General features: G+C 44.0%; 1 protein-coding gene across 7 annotated transcripts in view; it reads right to left on the bottom strand.

Moving 5' to 3' along the window:
- LOC115400499 (von Willebrand factor A domain-containing protein 5A-like) overlaps nucleotides 1-18,175 on the bottom strand; it is a 225,938-nt gene that overhangs the window by 177,387 nt on the left and 30,376 nt on the right. For 2 of the 7 annotated variants that reach the window (XM_030108408.1, XM_030108410.1), the window contains exons 1-18: nucleotides 16,795-16,881; nucleotides 14,318-14,483; nucleotides 14,078-14,182; nucleotides 13,265-13,309; nucleotides 12,813-13,015; nucleotides 12,506-12,728; nucleotides 12,143-12,309; nucleotides 11,928-12,042; nucleotides 11,649-11,824; nucleotides 11,474-11,562; nucleotides 11,231-11,375; nucleotides 1,757-1,836; nucleotides 1,560-1,674; nucleotides 1,280-1,438; nucleotides 1,079-1,182; nucleotides 513-733; nucleotides 364-399; nucleotides 120-164 (exon numbers count right to left, since the gene is read on the bottom strand). The exons of 1 other annotated variant lie outside the window; for it this stretch is intronic. In XM_030108408.1, the coding sequence (XP_029964268.1) occupies nucleotides 120-164; nucleotides 364-399; nucleotides 513-733; nucleotides 1,079-1,182; nucleotides 1,280-1,438; nucleotides 1,560-1,674; nucleotides 1,757-1,836; nucleotides 11,231-11,375; nucleotides 11,474-11,562; nucleotides 11,649-11,824; nucleotides 11,928-12,042; nucleotides 12,143-12,309; nucleotides 12,506-12,728; nucleotides 12,813-13,015; nucleotides 13,265-13,309; nucleotides 14,078-14,105 (1,951 nt within the window). In that variant the 5' untranslated portion in view covers nucleotides 14,106-14,182; nucleotides 14,318-14,483; nucleotides 16,795-16,881. Of the gene's footprint in view, nucleotides 1-119; nucleotides 165-363; nucleotides 400-512; nucleotides 734-1,040; nucleotides 1,183-1,279; nucleotides 1,439-1,559; nucleotides 1,675-1,756; nucleotides 1,837-11,230; nucleotides 11,376-11,473; nucleotides 11,563-11,648; nucleotides 11,825-11,927; nucleotides 12,043-12,142; nucleotides 12,310-12,505; nucleotides 12,729-12,812; nucleotides 13,016-13,264; nucleotides 13,310-14,077; nucleotides 14,183-14,317; nucleotides 14,484-16,794; nucleotides 16,882-18,175 lie in introns of those variants that run through there. 4 more of the 7 variants (XM_030108407.1, XM_030108411.1, XM_030108413.1 and 1 more) reach the window with 3 other exon arrangements.

Genomic DNA, 18,175 nt, shown 5'->3' with positions numbered 1-18,175 from the left:
TCCAACTGTATCAAAGGGAGGAATGTAATTCCATTTGGAAAACAATGTGGAGTGTGATTCAGTGTCCTGAGTGGAGTAACATCAATGTTTTTTCAATTGAAAATGAACATTTAGCTTACTTGTAGGTGCTGCAGAACAACAACGTGACAGGCTATCACTCATCACTGGGGGAGAGAGGTAGAGAGAGATATTCAACTGTAAAATTAAAAATAACAATGAAATGAAATTCCAACACAGTAAAATATACTCCTACTGTTATGAATGGATGTACGTAATTTAAGCAGGAAAACAACGTGTTGTGAGACTCAGTGTCCTGAGATGTGTAACATCAATGTCTGTTCATTTGAAAATAAACTAACATACATGGTGCAGAGCAATAGGCCATTGCCATCATCATTCCTGGGAAACAAAGAGAGAGAAAGAGACTGATCATCAACTCTACAAATTAAAAACAAAAACAAAAAAACAAATCATCCAAACTCAAGGAAAAGTGCTGTTGGAAATCCACTCACTGGGTGCTGGAACATTTCGACGCACCAAAGGTCCTTGGATGGCCTCACCATCACCTTTGTTGACAGCAATGAAGGCAGTGAAACAACTGCTCACTCCTGATTGGATGCTGAGAGCCACCACCTTCTCCTTCACTCCTGTGTGCTGCTCCCCTCTGCTCTCTCTTCCCTCCATCTCCAGAGAGCGAATCAGAGTCCGAGCTCCCAGCCTGTGGACTGTTAACCTGCAGACACATTTCACATCGTGTCTCCAACAAACTTCTCTCTTGTCAGTCACACTGTTTCACTGTTTAGAACAAAAAAAAGATCAAACTTGGTTCCGTCAGTTAGAAGTCTACATGACAGCTACTATAAATCTGTCAAAAGCATTGATGACCTTTAGGAATATTTTTTCTATGAAAATCAATCTGAAACTGTGGGCTTATCAACATTAGATCTGGAGCTTCTTGTGATGCAGAGTTCAGCATCACCACACAGGATTCCAGGTCTGAAGATAATATTAATTATTCTCTAATAATCTTATTTCCAGACCTTTTAATAGCTGCTGTGATGACTGAATCCTGCTTTACCCAGTATCTTCCTCAGGTTTCAGGCTGAAGTGCAGCTGGTTCTGAGTGGGATGACCTGCCAGGCTGTACTTCATCGTCACACAGCCCTCTGCAGCCTCGGAGCTCTGACACAGTATGACAGAGGAGGAACACACCATCATTCACTATGTAATGTACATCTAATGAAATCAAAACATTTCCATGACAAGATGGAGCTCATACCTGTCCACTGAGTTGGCCGTAAACCAGCGACCGCTGACCCTGGAAAAGTGCTGTGATTGGTGGAGAGAGGACAGTGACAGACACGTCCTTTGGTAAATCCCATGTGATGGAAATGTCCACCACAGCCGGCTGCAGAGCGAACCGCAGCGACTGCATCACCTGAAATATTCAAGTGAAAACTGTTTGTAGGAGATGATTCACTTTTGTCGTGACCACAATCTCAAACACATGTACTGTTTCATGATGTGATGTGACGGATCGTCTGTGTGTGTCGTTCTACCTTTGGCTGCATCCTGTCACTTCCTGTGACGAACTGAGCGTGACCCCCTCCCTCTTTGGCCAACCCATTGATGAGAGCAGAGCTGGCTCCTTCCCCGATCCCGAAGGAGAAACACCTGCAACACAGCAGTTTTCTTCCACAATTAAAAGATGTTTTATTTCAAGAGCTGCACTACTGGATCATTTCAGTGGGTTTACCTGTGAGAGCCTGAATTCTTCTTAACCAGATCAATGACTTCTTTGGTGTTTCCCACCGCTCCATCAGTGAAGACAAACAGCTGAGAAGGAGAGTTTGGAAAAACACAAGTCAGCATCAACTCGTGCTTCATTGATACATATAAAGCAAAGAGGAACTCGTTACCGAGCAATATTCACAAAATGTTCTGTAACAGAGAAAATGTTTATGATTTAAGAGGTGTCTGCACCACCCTCAAAAATTGTTGTCATAAACTGTGGGGTAAAAATACAGAACAACTTATATGTGGAGACGAGATGATTTTCACGTGTGTCAATTCAAAAAGAGACATAAAGACAAGATTCTGGTGAGGTACACTGCTTGGTGATGACATGAGGATTGTTTGTTTACGGTGATGTTTGATGCATTGAAAGTCATGATAATGATAAAGGTATTTTGCTTTTGTAAATTAAGGTAAGAGCAATGATGTGAAGAGGTAGGATCAAATAAGTACTTCTTTTTTCTACTCCTTTTCTCGGATGTGAAAACACAGGCACATATGAAGTTGAGTCTTTTAAATTGTTTATGCAAATGGATGTTTTGTTTCTCTTTCTTTTCTTTGACTGCTCACTTGTTTGTTTACATGTTCAAAATAAAGCTTTGAACTCACCAACAAACTAACTAATATTAAATGCAACAAAATGCCTGCTGTGTTATTAAACAGACTGATAAGAAGAATCCACTGAGGTTCAATCAGCATCTTGCTTTCACCTTTAAATTTCAGACAAAGCTCCACATCAAGTCCAAATCTTCAAGAACTTTGGATTCAGACTTTTTCTACATGGCTTGATTCAATGAACAAATGAAATTCTGTCAGTAATGGCAGCTTGTGAACGGATGCAACAGTCAGCAATCATGAAATTAGTCCTTTTCAGATTAACCATTCACAGTCACTGTGCAATCGACTCAAGTGTTTTTGTTTTTTTTGATGATGAATTCACAGTTTAAAGTTGAGAAAAGTGACTTGAAGGAATGGATCGTTGTCTTCACACAATTAGGACACACACTGCGTATCGATACAGGAACAGATAGATTGATAGATTGGATTTTATTTTGGTCATAATGCATAATAAACTGAAAAGTATAAAGACATTTTATATATATGTATATATATATATATATATATATATATATATATATATATATATATATATATATATATATATATATATACACACATGTATATTAGGGCTGTGAAATGATTAAAATTTTAAATCAGATTAATCACAGCTTACAAATTAATTAATCATGATTAATCACAAATAATCGCAATTTCCAACTATGTCTGAAATATACCCTTTTTTTCCTGTATTGCATTAACAAAAAAACTACAGGACATGATTATATATATTTAACATGTGATGTGTTTTATATTTAAGGCTCCAAATAAAATAAATATTCAAAAAACTAAAACATGCACACCATAATGTGTGTGTGTGTGTGTGTGTGTGTGTGTGTGTGTGTGTGTGTGTGTGTGTGCAGTGCTCCCTCTGCAGTCCCTCTAAAGTTGGCTTTTGGCAAGAGTTACATTTTTAGGTCTGTAACAAATGTAATACCACAAGAAAAGTAAAACTAAGAGATACCACACTTTTTTCTTGCACAATTAAACAGGGAATTCTTAGCCAGTGTTCCTTTTTGTGTGGAAAACAGAAAACTGCTTCAACATTTTTTTAATCAAACAAGTAGAATCCATGGGGCCAGCCGGCTTATCTCCCTCCATATTGCTTTCTTCTTCTGTTTTGATAAATGAATTGACGCCAGGCTTCCTTTGCCTCCTGTCTGCTGCCCGTCCATGCTTCACATGTCCGCGTGGGTGTGCGCTGCGCGTTGGTCCGTGTGACGTAAAAATCGTCATGAATTCCTGTCCGCTAGGGTCCGCGCGGATCGATCCGCGGACGTCCGCACAGCACACAAAACATGACGATAAAAGTGAAAGTAGACAGAGCTACAGCCTGATGGCTCCACTTAAAGACACCGAAAGAGTGAAAAACTCGTGGAAAGAGAGAGCAGACTCTGGCTGGAGGGAGGAGAAGGTCTGCAGACAGAAGTGAAACTAACTAATCGCTCCGGCGCTACCTCTGCGATTCAGAAACAGAAAAAAAAGGCTAAATAAACTTTAATACTTAATGATAATGTACTGACAGTGTATGTGCTTAATTTTCTCTAAATAATCCGTAATAAAGGAACAGATAAACAGTCTGTAGTGCCGAAAAAGCTTCTCTATCAGCCGAGGCTGAGGTGAGGCTTCTTCTTCGGTTGCTGGCAGCTTGCATTCCACGCGGGTGCACTACCGCCACCCGCTGGTAGAGGTGAGGCTTGTCATGATGCGCATGCGTTAAACTGCATTAAAAATTTTTAACGAGATTGATTACATAAATTAATTAATGCAATTAACGCATTATTTTTGACAGCCCTAATATATACACATATATCAGTGGTGGGCCGTCAGGGCCTGCAAGGCCTTCTCTGCTGGCCTAAAAAGTATGTGAATTACAGACTGATGTAAATTATATTTTGTCCATAAATAATTAATAAATGAGTCCAAACGGTATGTTCCAGTTCCTTTCATAGTTTTCCCGTGGTTACGCTGCTTCCAGACATGTTTTTCACCAATCAGATTTCAGGCATCATCTGTTGCTGGGGTCAAAAAAATCTGCCTGAGGCCTTCACAGTCCGTTCCTGATGGCACAGTAAAGTAAAGTGAAGCGTCAATCAGACAGTTGCTTCAACCAATTAGATTTCGAGTTGGCGACTCAGCACCTTCTAGCTAGTGTACACTAACAACAGCGTATCCAGGCCTTCTGATTTACATTCACCAAGAGATACAGTAGGTGTCGGTATGCACCTAAGTTGTTGGTCGCCTACCGCAGTTATTCCAAAGAAGAAGAAGACGAAGCCCTGAAGAGAATTAAAACTTAGGCCAGAAACAGGGCAAGCTTGACTTTCAGCCCTGGCTTTATGGAACTGACAGGCATGGATAATCTATATGACAGAGGAAATTAACTCTTTTTGAGGAAGGAAATAAGGATGCATTTTGTTTACAAATAATCAGGATTTTGGTGAGTAAAATGTACCTCTTTTCCTAAATAATATTGCTGTTTTATTAAGTTGTTGATGCTTATTGTATGTTCACAGATGTAGTAGGAGACTTTTGCACTTCAGCAAAGGCATTTACTGTGGCTGCACAAGTATCTATCTGCTAGCCTCGTAAACCAGCCCCACCCACTCCTCATCCACAATTGGATTTCGGAGCTGGGGTGGGTCTGGGGACAAGCCAATAGAAACTCTGTGCAGGTTGGTTACTCCTTTGACTGACAGCGCACTTCAGCCAATCAGTGCTTCAAAACGAATACGTCATCAAAATGCGTTAGCTTCTCTAAGAGTTAGCTTTAGCTCTTTAGCTCTAGCTTCTTTACATGCAAAGACACGCGAAAACGTCTTTTTCTGTTAGAAACTCACCAGGCGCAGACTCTTGCTCCTGCAAGAAGTTTCAATGGGCTCCTATCCAGACTAAGCTTAACTCCAAATCCAAATGTGGATGGGGAATGAGCGGGTCTGGTTTAGGAGGCTACCAACTTTAAGACCCGCTGTTAATAATCCACAGATCTAAGCTCTTGCTGTCATAGATAGCGTTAATTGGACTATAAATGCGCCACATCAGCCGTTTTTGCTCAGAGTTGAGAGCCAGCAAGGAGTCCACAATGGTTTTGAGGGGGCTACTGGGGAATTTTGGGTTGTGGTTGCAAATAAAATGCCTTAACCAAAAAAAAAGAATGAAATAGTTTGGATCCAGATAAATCAAATTTCTTTTGAGGCTTGGCAAAAGACATAAAACTCCCTTGATCGATAAGGTTCTCAAATTTAGTTGTCCCGTTGTCCCACCAGGACTTGAAGGACAAATTGTTGCAAGAAGGTAAAAATAAATGATTGTTCACAATGAGGGAGAGGTCTGAGGCTCTGAGAAGGCATCGGCTTGTCCTCATTTCAATGAAGTGTAAAGGGGACATATTATGCTTTTTTCACTTTGTGTAGAGTTTCTTATAGTAGTATGTGTTGCCATAGCCTATTAGGGCTGGGTACCGTTCACCGGTACCTCAGTGGTACCGACCGAAAAACTTCGGTATATACAGGTACTAAACAAGAGACGTGCATACGGGTATCAGTTTAGGTTCTTAAAGTGGCTGCGCGGTCAATAAACATGTTGGGAGCCTGGCGTCTGTTTTTTTCCCCCAACGATCGTTTCCCAAAATGCGTGGAAACGATCGTTCAGTTCTTCTCTTTTACTGAAAAAACGGTGCATCGCGTCATTGAACATATTACCATGTCTTGCCGGCTCACACTTCTTTTTTCTAACAACATGCAGAGAGAGCCTGTAGCAGCTGCAGCGCCCTTCTTCCTCTGTGGTGTCTGTGTAAAAAAAAGGTTGAACATGCAAACAGCGCACCTAGTGAAGTGCATGAAGTGCAAATGCAGTCATGGTGTCGCCTGTGGCCGTGAAGGCAGCTACCGAAAAAAGTGCCATTCAGGAACCGGTACCGTACGTGAGGTATGGAAAAAGTACTTGTACCCAAAAAATATCTAACAGTACCCAGCCCTACTCGTTATGACCTTCAAATTTGAAAATGGTCTGTTTCCTCCCTGTCTTGCTACACTACATTTTGTGAAAATGAAACTGAAACTGAAGCGGTCGAGTTTGAGTTTGGTTCGCTTATCCTGAATTAAGTGGATGTAACTCCTCCCCCTGACTGTGTCCCCCACCGTGTGTGTGTGTGTGTGTGTGTGTGTGTGTGTGTGTGTGTGTGTGTGTGTGTGTGTGTGTGTGAGAGAGAGAGAGAGAGAGTGGGCGTGGACAGACGCGTTCAAGTGCATACCGGGACGCAGTCTCAGAAACAGCCTGTTCTGAGGAGGCCTCGTCAGAGCCACTTTTTAGAGCGCTGAAACTCCAAACAAAGGATGAATTTGGGGCAAACAAACTTAAATACTATGTTATTGGGCTTCTGAGACCTACATGACAAGACTGAAAAACAGCATAATACGTCCCCTTTAAAACGATTTGGTTTGAGGTGAAGCTAGTGGCATTCAAGGGAAGTTGAGCGCAAACCAAACAGTGAAGCGATTAATTAGAAGAAGCGAGTTCCATATTAAGCCAGGCAGGGCAGCACTCGTCATATTTGTTATTAATCCAATATAAAACTTTTTGGATATTACAAGACAATAAATATTGCAGGAAATTCGCAGTGCCAGGCCGCCAAGTGCTTTGGAGAGCTGTAGTACTGATCTACGAATGCAAGGGGTTTCATTGCCCCATATGAAAGAACCTCTTAATTGATCGAGTGATATAAAAAAAGACTTCCTAATAAAGATGGGAGTAAGTGAAAAAAAAATATAAAAACAACCATTCTTATCAAATTAACTCTAAGGGTAATGGAAGGTTAACCCACCTATCAAAATCTAGTTTACAACTTTCAAGAATGGAAGAGAAACTTTTTTGAGAATCTTGATCAAACAAATTGGTACTGAACTCTCACAAAGATTTAAATCCAACTAAGGAATATTTGAAGGGAAAAAAATGCCTGGGGAATATTTTTAGCTAATTGATCGAAAGAATTTCACTCTTACTGAGATTCATCATATAACCTTAATCAAATCCACATTTCTCATAGATATCAAGAACCACAAGGAGAGAAGTTGCTTGATTGGACAAACAAAAGATGCACTACAAAATTTTTCGGTGTGAATTCACAATAAATTACTGGATAAGTTTTGCATGACTTTCACAGCAAGGATTACAGCATGATACTGTGAAATGTCCTCACAACAATTTACTGTGATTTCACATCTGTGACATTACAATGCATTGTTGCAAAAGCACAACTGTTTACTGTAACTTCACAGTGTCAATGACAAAGCAATACTGTGATATTACAGGACACTACTGGGGAATTACAACCTTTTGCTCTACATCATTACAACAGGGCCCTGTGCTTTTACAGTGTGTGCTGTGAAAGCAATGCACAAGTCGACAGTAATTTACTGTGAAATGCTATCAGTTAGATGAGCCATATGTTCACCTAACAACTTTTTGTAGCGTTTGTGAAGCAGTGGCTGCAGCGAACAAAGATGACTGTTCTTTAGATTCAACCCACTGGAGCTTTGTTGTTACAACAACTAAGAAACCAGACAAGTACACAAACTAAATGCGTGCAGGTCGAGGCCACCCCCATGGCAACGATCCAGGTTTCGGTGGATCACCTGAAGCCTGTGCATGTTCTGCCGGAGGAGCCGGTGGAGGTGGCGCAGCTCTCGAAACGGGGGCATCACCCCAAGTCAACTGCTGCCATGGGAGCTCCGGCCCCTGTTACCCCGCCGTTGGGTCCCGCTCCTGCTGCTGTGGAGGTGCGAAGTCAGTATGGCCGTGTGATTAGGCCTCCCTTAAGAGACTTTGGCTGATGTTTTTTGTTGGAGTTGTTTGTTTCATGCTCCCTTGGGGCGCTTGGTCCCTTCTGAATGTTCGGGGGGGGGGGGGGGGACGGACGGTGCTGTGTGGTGTCTGCTGAGGGAGGGTGTTTCCTCACATTAGAAGGGGTGGGGTTTAGTCACGTTAGGAGGTGTGGTGCACTGCTGGTGGGGGTTAAAAGTGCGGAAATTATCTGTCATGGGATTGCTTCCTGAAATGACAGCTGTCACTCTGTGTTGTGAATAAACGTCACCCAGCTCTACTCCCTCGTTCATCTCCTCCTTGTGGACCGCCACAAGGGAAGACAACATAATCAAGAGGGTTATCTCCATCCCAGACATCCGAGGGGCGTTGTGAGGAGTAAAAGTCAGAGTAAAATTTACAAAATATCTTATTAATGTCTCCTCGGATCTGAGGTAACTTCGCCAGTTGAGGATTTGATTTGAGGGATCAGTCTGGTTAATGCTTCCCCACGTGCCTGATGAGCAAGCAGCTCATCTGATCTCCAGTCTCAAAAAAAAACATTTAGCCATGAATAGGCATTCTTTACAAAGATAGATAGATAGATAGATAGATAGATAGATAGATAGATAGATAGATAGATAGATAGATAGATAGAAACTTTATTAATCTCCCAAGGGAGAAATTCAGGTGTCCAGCAGCACACACAAATCATTCGCACGCAAATAAATAACAACAGTACAATAAAGTGCTCATAGTGTACTCAGGCACATCTGTTATACAGCCTGATTGCCGAGGGGATGAACGACCTCTTGAAGTGCTCAGTTCTGCAGCGCAGTGACAGGAGCCTGTTACTCCGGTCACTCTTTTGAGCTGCAACTGTGTCGTGCAGTGGATGTTTGGGGTTCCTCAAGATACCCTGCATTAGAGCCCTCATCCTCCTCTCCAAGACTGCTCCAACAAAGTCCACCTTCCTCCCCATCACAGATGCACACTTCCTGATCAGTTTGTCCAGCCGATTGCTGTCTCTTTACTGCCGCCCCAACAGACAACCCCAAAGAAAACAGCACTTGCCACAACAGACTGATAGAAAATGTACAGCATGTCACCACACACGTCAAAGGATTTAAGTCTCCTCAGGCGAAGAGCAGGGAGAAGTAGTTGACCCGTACAAAAAATCAATGGTTCTGGTTGGTTCCTTCGTAATTTCCTCCGAATCAGTCTTTTCTGCCCTCCTGAGAGTTGAGACAGATTTTATTTGCCCACGTACGAATGCCTTAAAGGATTCCCATAAAATTTGTCAAGAGGTCATGATTAATCTTCATTGATCTTAGTTTTTGCTGTAACTTCAGATTAGGCAATCCTCAAAATGCATTTACACCTAAAGACTGAATAATTTGCTCATTGAAACTTGCTTTCCGTCTATGAAGAACATACATGTGAACAGTTTAGCAGATTTCAGTTTTGTAACATTGTTGAACGTATGTGTTATCAGGAGGGGGCATATGTATACGGCTGTAACGTATGTGTTACAGCCGTTTGTTCATGTTTTGTTATTCAGCCATTCTGTTATATTTTGTGACTCTGGGTAGCACTAACTCTTCTGGTGAAAGTGCATGTAAGCAGGCCCGTCAGTCATGCAGGTGTGCATGAGACGGAGCAAACAGGTCTTTGTTGAGATGGCACTGGAAAAGCATGCTATTGAGGGTGTGAGTATAAGAAATGTGCTGGTAACTGAACTTTGTGGAAGCATTAAATGGAAATTTATCACCAATGGAAGCCATGCCTGGACAGTGTTTGTGTCAGCCAAACCTTGGCGCATGTCAGAAATTGCACCTACATGCACCACAGTAAGTGGCATTGGACAGCACTGAGAGGATAAACACACCACAGGCATACCTGGACAGGTTGGACTGGTTGGCCAACATATCTTTGCCATTTTAACACTTTACATCTACATGGTTATAGAAGTCACCTGAATTCCAGGGGATTATTGGTAGTTAAGTCAGGAGCTGAAACTGAAGACTGCCATCGCCTTCATAGTGCCACAGGAAGTCATCTCCAAGTATTTTAGAATAATTTCATTGAGCCATTAAGAGAAAATATTGGCTTCTGCTAATAGTCTAATCAATAGAAAAAGCTCTTTAACCCACCTATGGTGAGTGGGAAGGGGGTTGAGGCTGTTTCCAATTAAGAATTCTCCCAGCCAGCATGGCGGAGAAGGCAAGGACTGTCTGCATGGCTTTGGAGACCATAAGCTGCAAGGAAGTATGAAACGAGGCTAAAAGAGGAAAGGACGTAATGGCTGTATTGTATGCTGTATCACGGCTCAATAAAATGATTTAAAAATACTTGGAGACCACCCGTAATTTAAACGTTGACATCTCTGTCTGATTTTATTGTCTCAGTTCTCATCTCTGCTTGTGTCTTCATCTTAATAACCTGTGATTTTGCTTCTAATAAAGAGTTATTCAAAGAAAAAGAGATTAATCACGTACAGTCGTAATTCAATTACAAAACGCACCGAGAATAGAAGTGGTTTCAGCTGGTGGGCACAAAAACTGTTACTGCGCACAGCTGAATCTGTCAACACCTCCCCTTCTGCACAGCCACACCCATCTGGGCACAGCTGGCCTATGAAATCCCAATTTGGCTTCACACGCTGCTGCACCAGTTATACTTTTTAACATTCTTATGCATAAGACCCAACAGTGACTATAAAAAGCACACAAACACTATTTACAGACAGGAGGTATGGAGTCTTATTGAAACAGGAATGAAGGATCTCATGTGATGCTCTGGACCGCACTGTGGTGGTATAAATCTGTTGCTCATCATCACAAAGAATTGTTTCACAGTGAGACGAAAGTTCAGTCTGGGGTCATGGTGAAGGTTTGTTTACGAGAACAATGATTATTGAGGTGACATACCGGGAAGTGAAACCTATGAACTACATAACTCTGTGTGTGTGTGTGTGTGTGTGTGTGTGTGTGTGTGTGTGTGTGTGTGTGTGTTTTACTTGTCTGGGCTGACTGGGAATGCAGGGCTGCTCATAAATATGCTTGAGAGGCTTCAGAATTTCTGTTCCTCCCAGATTTGCCGCCATCGTCCCAACTATCTTCAGGGCCTCCTCCATGGTCTGCTGACTGTACTCCACACTTTTACTGCAATCACACAGACACACACACACACAAGTCATGTCTTCATGAATCAACTTCAAACCAAACACACACTTTGAAAACATAAATGAGGATGTATTCACGGGAAGATGTGCTCAAAGCTGGATCCAAAACTGTAGATGTTGAAATAGCAGCCCATTGGTAGACTCTTCAACAGCAGCAGCAGCGTTTCCTACAAGAAAGATTCAAACAATGTCAACATCGCTGTGGAGACAGACAATGAAAGAGTTAATGACACCAATAGCAAACAAGCAATACCTTTGCACTGCTTATGCGACTCTGATTTCTGTCTTTGATGTTCATCGGGACCCCCATACTTCCAGATCGGTCCATGAGGAACACAAACTCTCCACAGGAAGCCACTGAAGACATGACAGACTGAGGAAACTCAGGGAACAGGCTCACCATCACCACTGGATCACCCATCAGAGTGCCTGAAACACAGCACAGAAAAGTCAACAACAATCACTTTGTTGCTTGGAGGATGAAGACACAACAATATTTCTTCCCATGCTAACTACAAACATTTGCACTCACCAGGTTTTGCAGAGGCCTGTCCTGCTTCCACCACAGCAGTGGGCTGGTGGGCATCTTTGTAATATATCAGCACTTCAACATCTCTGTCAAACTTGTGTCCTGCACCCAGCTTCACCTGCAGGGTACAAATATATGATGATGAATAATGATATGATGCCTTCTTTTCACTGAAGAGGATCCAACACACACAGTGGACACATCAGCACTCCACCTACCGTGGCCTGGGTTTGGTCTGTGTTCAGGAACTGGAGAGGATCCAGGGAACAGCTGGACTCCACTTTAGAGATGGGACGAGGAGAGGACACTCGAGCAGAAAAAGACAGACTGTAAGGAACCAGAGAGGCTGGAACAGAGTTCACCTGGACGGCTGTAGCTTCACTACCTGAAAACAACACGAGAAACAACTGGAAATGAGAAGAATTCTGTTTGAATATGGAGATTTGTGAAGACAGCAGCTTCATATGACGCTACTGAATAAAACAAAACATCATACAATTTGACAAATTTTTGTAGCTATTTTTTTTGTCTTAAAGTCATTTGTACTTTTGTGTGCATCAGCTTCTCACTGGTCTTCCTACCCTGAGGTGTGTATCGAGGGTTGAGCACAGCAGGCAGACAAAACCTCAGCCCCTCATCAGCCTGCACTGCCAGCTCAGTGACGTACTCCAGCCTGATGGAGGCGCTCTCTCCTGGAGGCAGACAGCCCACCCTCATTGAGAAAATATCTGGACTCTGATCACTCTCCTCCAGCAGGAAAGCCTGCTGACCGGAGCTCAAAGCATCATCATACTCCTCACGAGCCTGCAGGACAAGAGACACATGTGAGCCACATTCACTCCCACTGCTGGATGTTGTCCTCAGTCAGTCTGGACCTGCTCTGCTCACCTCCTGTTTCTCCTTCACCTCAGCCACAATCTCCTTCTGTCCCATCTTGGCACTGAAATGACAGACAGCGGCATCTCCAGGCAGAGGGAAGACAAAAACCGCCTCGATGGGTTTGTCCTCTTTGTTCTGGTAGTTCAGAGTGGAGACCACTGTAGCCACATGGTCCCTCACCTCCAGCTCCACCTCAACGCTCTTCAGAGGGACTGACGGAGAAACACAGTCACAACCAGAAATATTTAAATACGAACAGAATTCTCACCGTTTACAGCACCATGGTAGGTTAGACATGAAACAGTCGAGATGAGTCTGAAGTGAAAATGTTCACTTTTTTTGTGTCACTCACTCTCTCTCTCCCTCTCCCTCTCTCTCTCTCTCTCACACACACACACACACACACACACACACACACACACACACACACACACACACACACACACACACACACACTTTACCTGGTTCTTTCTTGACAGTCAGCAAACCACAGCAGTTCATCATTTCTGAAAATTAAGAGGATTCCTTTATGACACTGTTTTCACAGACATAAAACAATATCGTAAAGTATTTTTTAATTTTGTTTTAAAACAAAACCAGCATGTTGACAGAATCTAGAAACCACAATATCTACATGGTGATTTTCATGACAATAGCTCACATATCGTCACATGAACATGTCCGTGTCAGTTTGCAGGTTAAAAGCAGCAGGTATGTCTCAGTGGAAACTCTCCTTCCAGTCAGTCAGCGGATCACATCGCAGCTCCGTCATCTCCAAACAGACAGTCAGGATTTTCAGTGCGTCAAGAATAAACAGACGATATCTTACCTCTGATTTTATAGGCTTATTGTTTCAGGCAGAGTCTTATCACTGGCTCTGTACTGTTCGAGTTCAAGGAGTGTTTTTATTCAGAAACCGAAAGTAAACACACACGCCCATCGGGTGCGCTTCATTTGTTTCCAAAGGTCTTCCGGCTGGGCGGAGCTACTGCCAGTTAAACTCAGCGTTGTTCAAAAATAAAATGTTTTTTGTCATCATTTTGATTTTTTTTTAAGTGTTTCCAAAATGTAAACATCATATGAGACCAAAAAAACCGAGTATTTTTTTCGCATTTTTCAAACAGAACCACAGCAAACTACAGCTTTCCTTACATGCACAGCTTTTTGATGATCTACAGCAAATGAACATTATCCTCACAGAAAATTCAACATTTACCACACAGCTGTCATAAAAGATCACATCTATGTAGCTGGGAGCTGAATCCTGCTCTTACCTGAGCTGAGACTGGACATTATTGACATAACTTACACCTCCTCGGTGTTTGCAACAAAAATAACAGGTGTTTCTCTGTCATCATCTGGTGTTTCACCACAATGCTCTGAAAAAGAACCAGTAATAATAATGTGTTAGATGATTCATTTTTCATAAATCTTTCCCACAGAAGATTATTTGTTACTTCATTCAAGATTTGCCTTCACCATTTTGTTCTTGAACAGACGCCAAACATACTTACCAGAGCAGTACTTGCAACAGGAGAAAACAGCACCCAGCAGACCCAAAATCACACTCAGCATCAGAAAAATAAGTTTGGTGGAATACAAAGTTGTCATGTTGTCGCTCTGTAAACCTACAAAAGAGGTTGTGGTTTCACAAAGACGTCTTCCACAGGAAACAGTCGCCTGGCATTTCAGGTTTATGAAAGAAGAGAACAAAGTAAAATTGTAAATTGTATTGTTGGCATTTTTTTCTTCTCACAATAAAGTGATTGAAACAATGCAGAAGACCCACTGTTCCCTATGTTCGACCAGACCCCATTCAGCCAATCAGATTCTTTTTTTTTTTTTTCCCTTGTCCTGTTCGGCAGCTGGGGCGTGCAATATTGTATGATTGTAGCCTTTTACTATCCGAACAGATTTTAATGTTAGCAGCAGGACGAGACCGAGTCTCCTCCTGCTGCTGCCTTTATTTAAAGCTGGCATCCGGCGTGGCTGCCGGACAGGACCGGGACGGAAACGCTCAGAGAGCAGGGACAGAAAGAGAGAAAGATAAAGAGAGGGAGAACGGGGGGGGGGGGGGGGGGGGGGGGGGGCACAACCTATGTACAAAGTCACAATACAAAACAGTGTTGTCGACGCACCACACGCAACCTAGAACAATCCCAAACCCCCAATCTAGACAACACCAAAACAGAGCCGACAACCAACACAGAAAATTACAGAACCATATATACATTTTTTTTTTCTTTTTTTCCGAACCATATTAGTGAACAGACCAGGCCACAAAAATAAAAGGAGGTGTAGGGGAGGAAGGAAATGCAAGGACACCACAAACCCTATTTTTTTTTTTTTTTTTTTTTTGGAATATAGCTAGTTGTAACTAGTAGTAAACTCGGGGCGTGCATCAAGAGAGGTCAGCTACAGATCACCATTATTCTAACCACCACAAGAAGACAAGGTAACCGAGTATGTGAAGAGTGATTAAAGATCAACGTGATCATGTGAATATGATGGTGACAGTGATGGTGATAGTGATCATGCATATATGACCTCTGACCTCTGAGAAGGCCAGAAGCAGGCCAGAGAGGCCCCTCAGAGCCCAGACAGCCGGCGGACATCACAGAGCCCGGATCCAAGCCGCCCCCCCAGGCAGACGCCCACGCTCCGGTCCAGAAACGGGGCAGAGGAAAGCCCCAGCCGGGGACCCCGGCAGTCCCGGGGCCCGGGCCCCGCGGAGCCACGACCGGCAGGAGCCGGTCCACCCCGGGCGCCGGACGCCCGGGGCGGGCAAGGCCGAGAGCCCGACGCCCAAGAGCCCAGGAGCCAACCCCCCACCCAGGCGGGGGGCCACGACCCACCCGGGAGAACCAGCCCACACGGGCGGCTACCCACCCCAGGCCAGTACACCCCCCAGTGCTCCGGCCATGCACCCCGAGATCCAGGGCATCACCCCCCCCCCCCCCCCCCCCCACGACCCCCACCCGGAACCCACCCCCCCATCCACCGCCCGGCCCACCCCTCCCACCCCCTGTCCTCTCCCGCCTCACTCCCCCCTGCCCCAACCCAACACTCATACCCACTCCCTCATACTGACACACACACATGCACACACACAACCACTCATCCCTAAAACAAACGCACACACACACACACACACTCACATTCCAACACACTCACACACTCTCACGCGCACACACACACACACACACACACACACACACCACACACACACACACACACACACACACACACAGTCCATCCTACCCCAAACACACTCACATTCCCGCGTCATCCAACTGTCACATCCTGTGGGAGACACCCCCGGAAGGCAAGGGAACACCGAACCCCACATCCAGGACCCCCCGCCACCCACAACTGCCGCCCCCACCCCCCCCACCCCACCGCCGCAGACAGGTATGCACCCCCCTGAGCCAGCAGCCCCCCAAACCACAGCCGCTCCGAACCCCCGGCCTGTGGGGAAAACAACAGTCCCCCCCGCCCCACCCCCCACCAGAAGGAATCCGGAAACGGGGGCGCAGAAGACCCCATTGCCCTCCCTCCCCCCCCTCCGTCTCGTGAGTGTTGATGGAGTATATGTTGTTTGCGATTAAAATTTGAGGGTCAGTAACCACACCGTGCCGCGAGTGAGGCCAAACGAGCAGCCAATCAGATTCAAATGACTGGAACAGACTCTAAAATGACCTCTCCCGATTGGAAGATACAAGCTTCGGTTCTATTACAAACTTTTTGTGCCATGATTCACATTCAGCCAAGCATTTTACTTATTTTTGCTCACAAATAAAACCAAAATAACCCCAAACACAACTTGTCCTGTTGTCACTGAGCATTAGTGTCAAATTACAATGTAAACATGGAAAGAATCATTGAATCATTGAAGGAATCAATTCATAGCATTACGCCGGATTTTGGTTTCATTTTGTTAACATGTAGTTCCCGCAAAAAAAAAAAAAAAGCCTCAATGAAATGCATTTACCTTTTTATGATCAGAGATGTCTCAGTGCAGAGAGCTCTGTGTTGTTAGTCTGAGGAACATCAGTTTGCTGTCCATTCAGTGACTGATCAGAAATGCTTCAGCTTATGTCAGATTCCTTTTTAAAAGAAGATAGTTCTGTGTCTGAGTCTCAGGTGTCCGTGACATAAAACACCCACAATGAGGTCATGGGAAGCTGCACAGTTGTCAGTGCAGAGAGTGAAAAGGAAGTGGAAACATGAAGAGGAACCACATCAGTTGTCTGAAACTGTACTAAAAGGCGTTCTGACGATGAACCTGTCTGTTTACTGGAAATCAGCTGCAGTGAGGTCAAGATTTCATGATCATCTACTGGAAATAAAACTTGTTTTTCTGTAAACTCAGGTTTTTCTTTATTAGATTTATGTCATGTTAAGTGCAAAGATGTTATTGGTGTTTTAATTTTACACACCTAAAAACAAAAATATTGAAGGCATCCCCTTGGTTCATCAAGTTTTCTTGCAGGACGACCATGAAGCTCTGTCACCTTCAGGTCAACCTGCACTTCAGAAACACTTGTTTTACACTGTGTGGGCAGTAAAATGTGTGGCAACGATGAAATGGAAAATTGAAGATATATGAATGAACCCGACAATGCCACCCTGGGAATTTCACCCCAGGGAATTATTCAAAGTACAAAGGCTCACTGGTTCACTGCCCGGAAGAACGGCTTGAGACGTGGTTCCACTGATAAGACAAATTTTATTAACAAATTGGTTTAAAAAAACACATTCACACCATGAAACTCGGGGGAGGGGAGAGGGAGAATTTACCCTGGCTGAGGCCTAGTGGGTGGGCCCGGGTTCGTGAGGTGGAGGGACCATCCAAAAGAAAAATTAATCAATCGAAATCACCCAACCAGTGGCACACACAAATATACTCCCACCATCAGGAACACACGAAGAAAATGGAGGGACGCCACCACCGGGTCACCAACACCGCCACCACCGGCCTCCAGCCACTGCAAAAAGGGGAAGGGAATAAAACAGTGGGGTTGCAGTCAAAAAGAAATTAAAATTAACAAAAAAAAATGCACATAACACAAAACATGGTCACATACACAACCCACACGTTCACATACTCATCGACTCATTCATACTAAAAGTGGGGGCGGGGAGCCCCGGTTTAAGACTGTGCCCCGGCCTGCACAAGGCAACGGGGGATGTGGCTCCGTCGTAGCTGCTGCGCCGTCGTCGGATCTCCTCTGCGACACAGGCAGACGGTGTTATGCAGGTTGGAGGTACCAAAAACAAAGACTTGTGACCAAGCAGTTCAACTCCAGCAGCTGGAGACAAAGCAGCAGCGACACCACCAGCCAATCACGGCGGCACCTGGATCAGTGAAA

The sequence above is a fragment of the Salarias fasciatus genome, chromosome 14, assembly GCF_902148845.1.
Source record: "Salarias fasciatus chromosome 14, fSalaFa1.1, whole genome shotgun sequence".
NCBI classification, from domain to species: domain Eukaryota; kingdom Metazoa; phylum Chordata; class Actinopteri; order Blenniiformes; family Blenniidae; genus Salarias; species Salarias fasciatus.
This window is presented reverse-complemented; position numbering and strand designations above follow the sequence as displayed.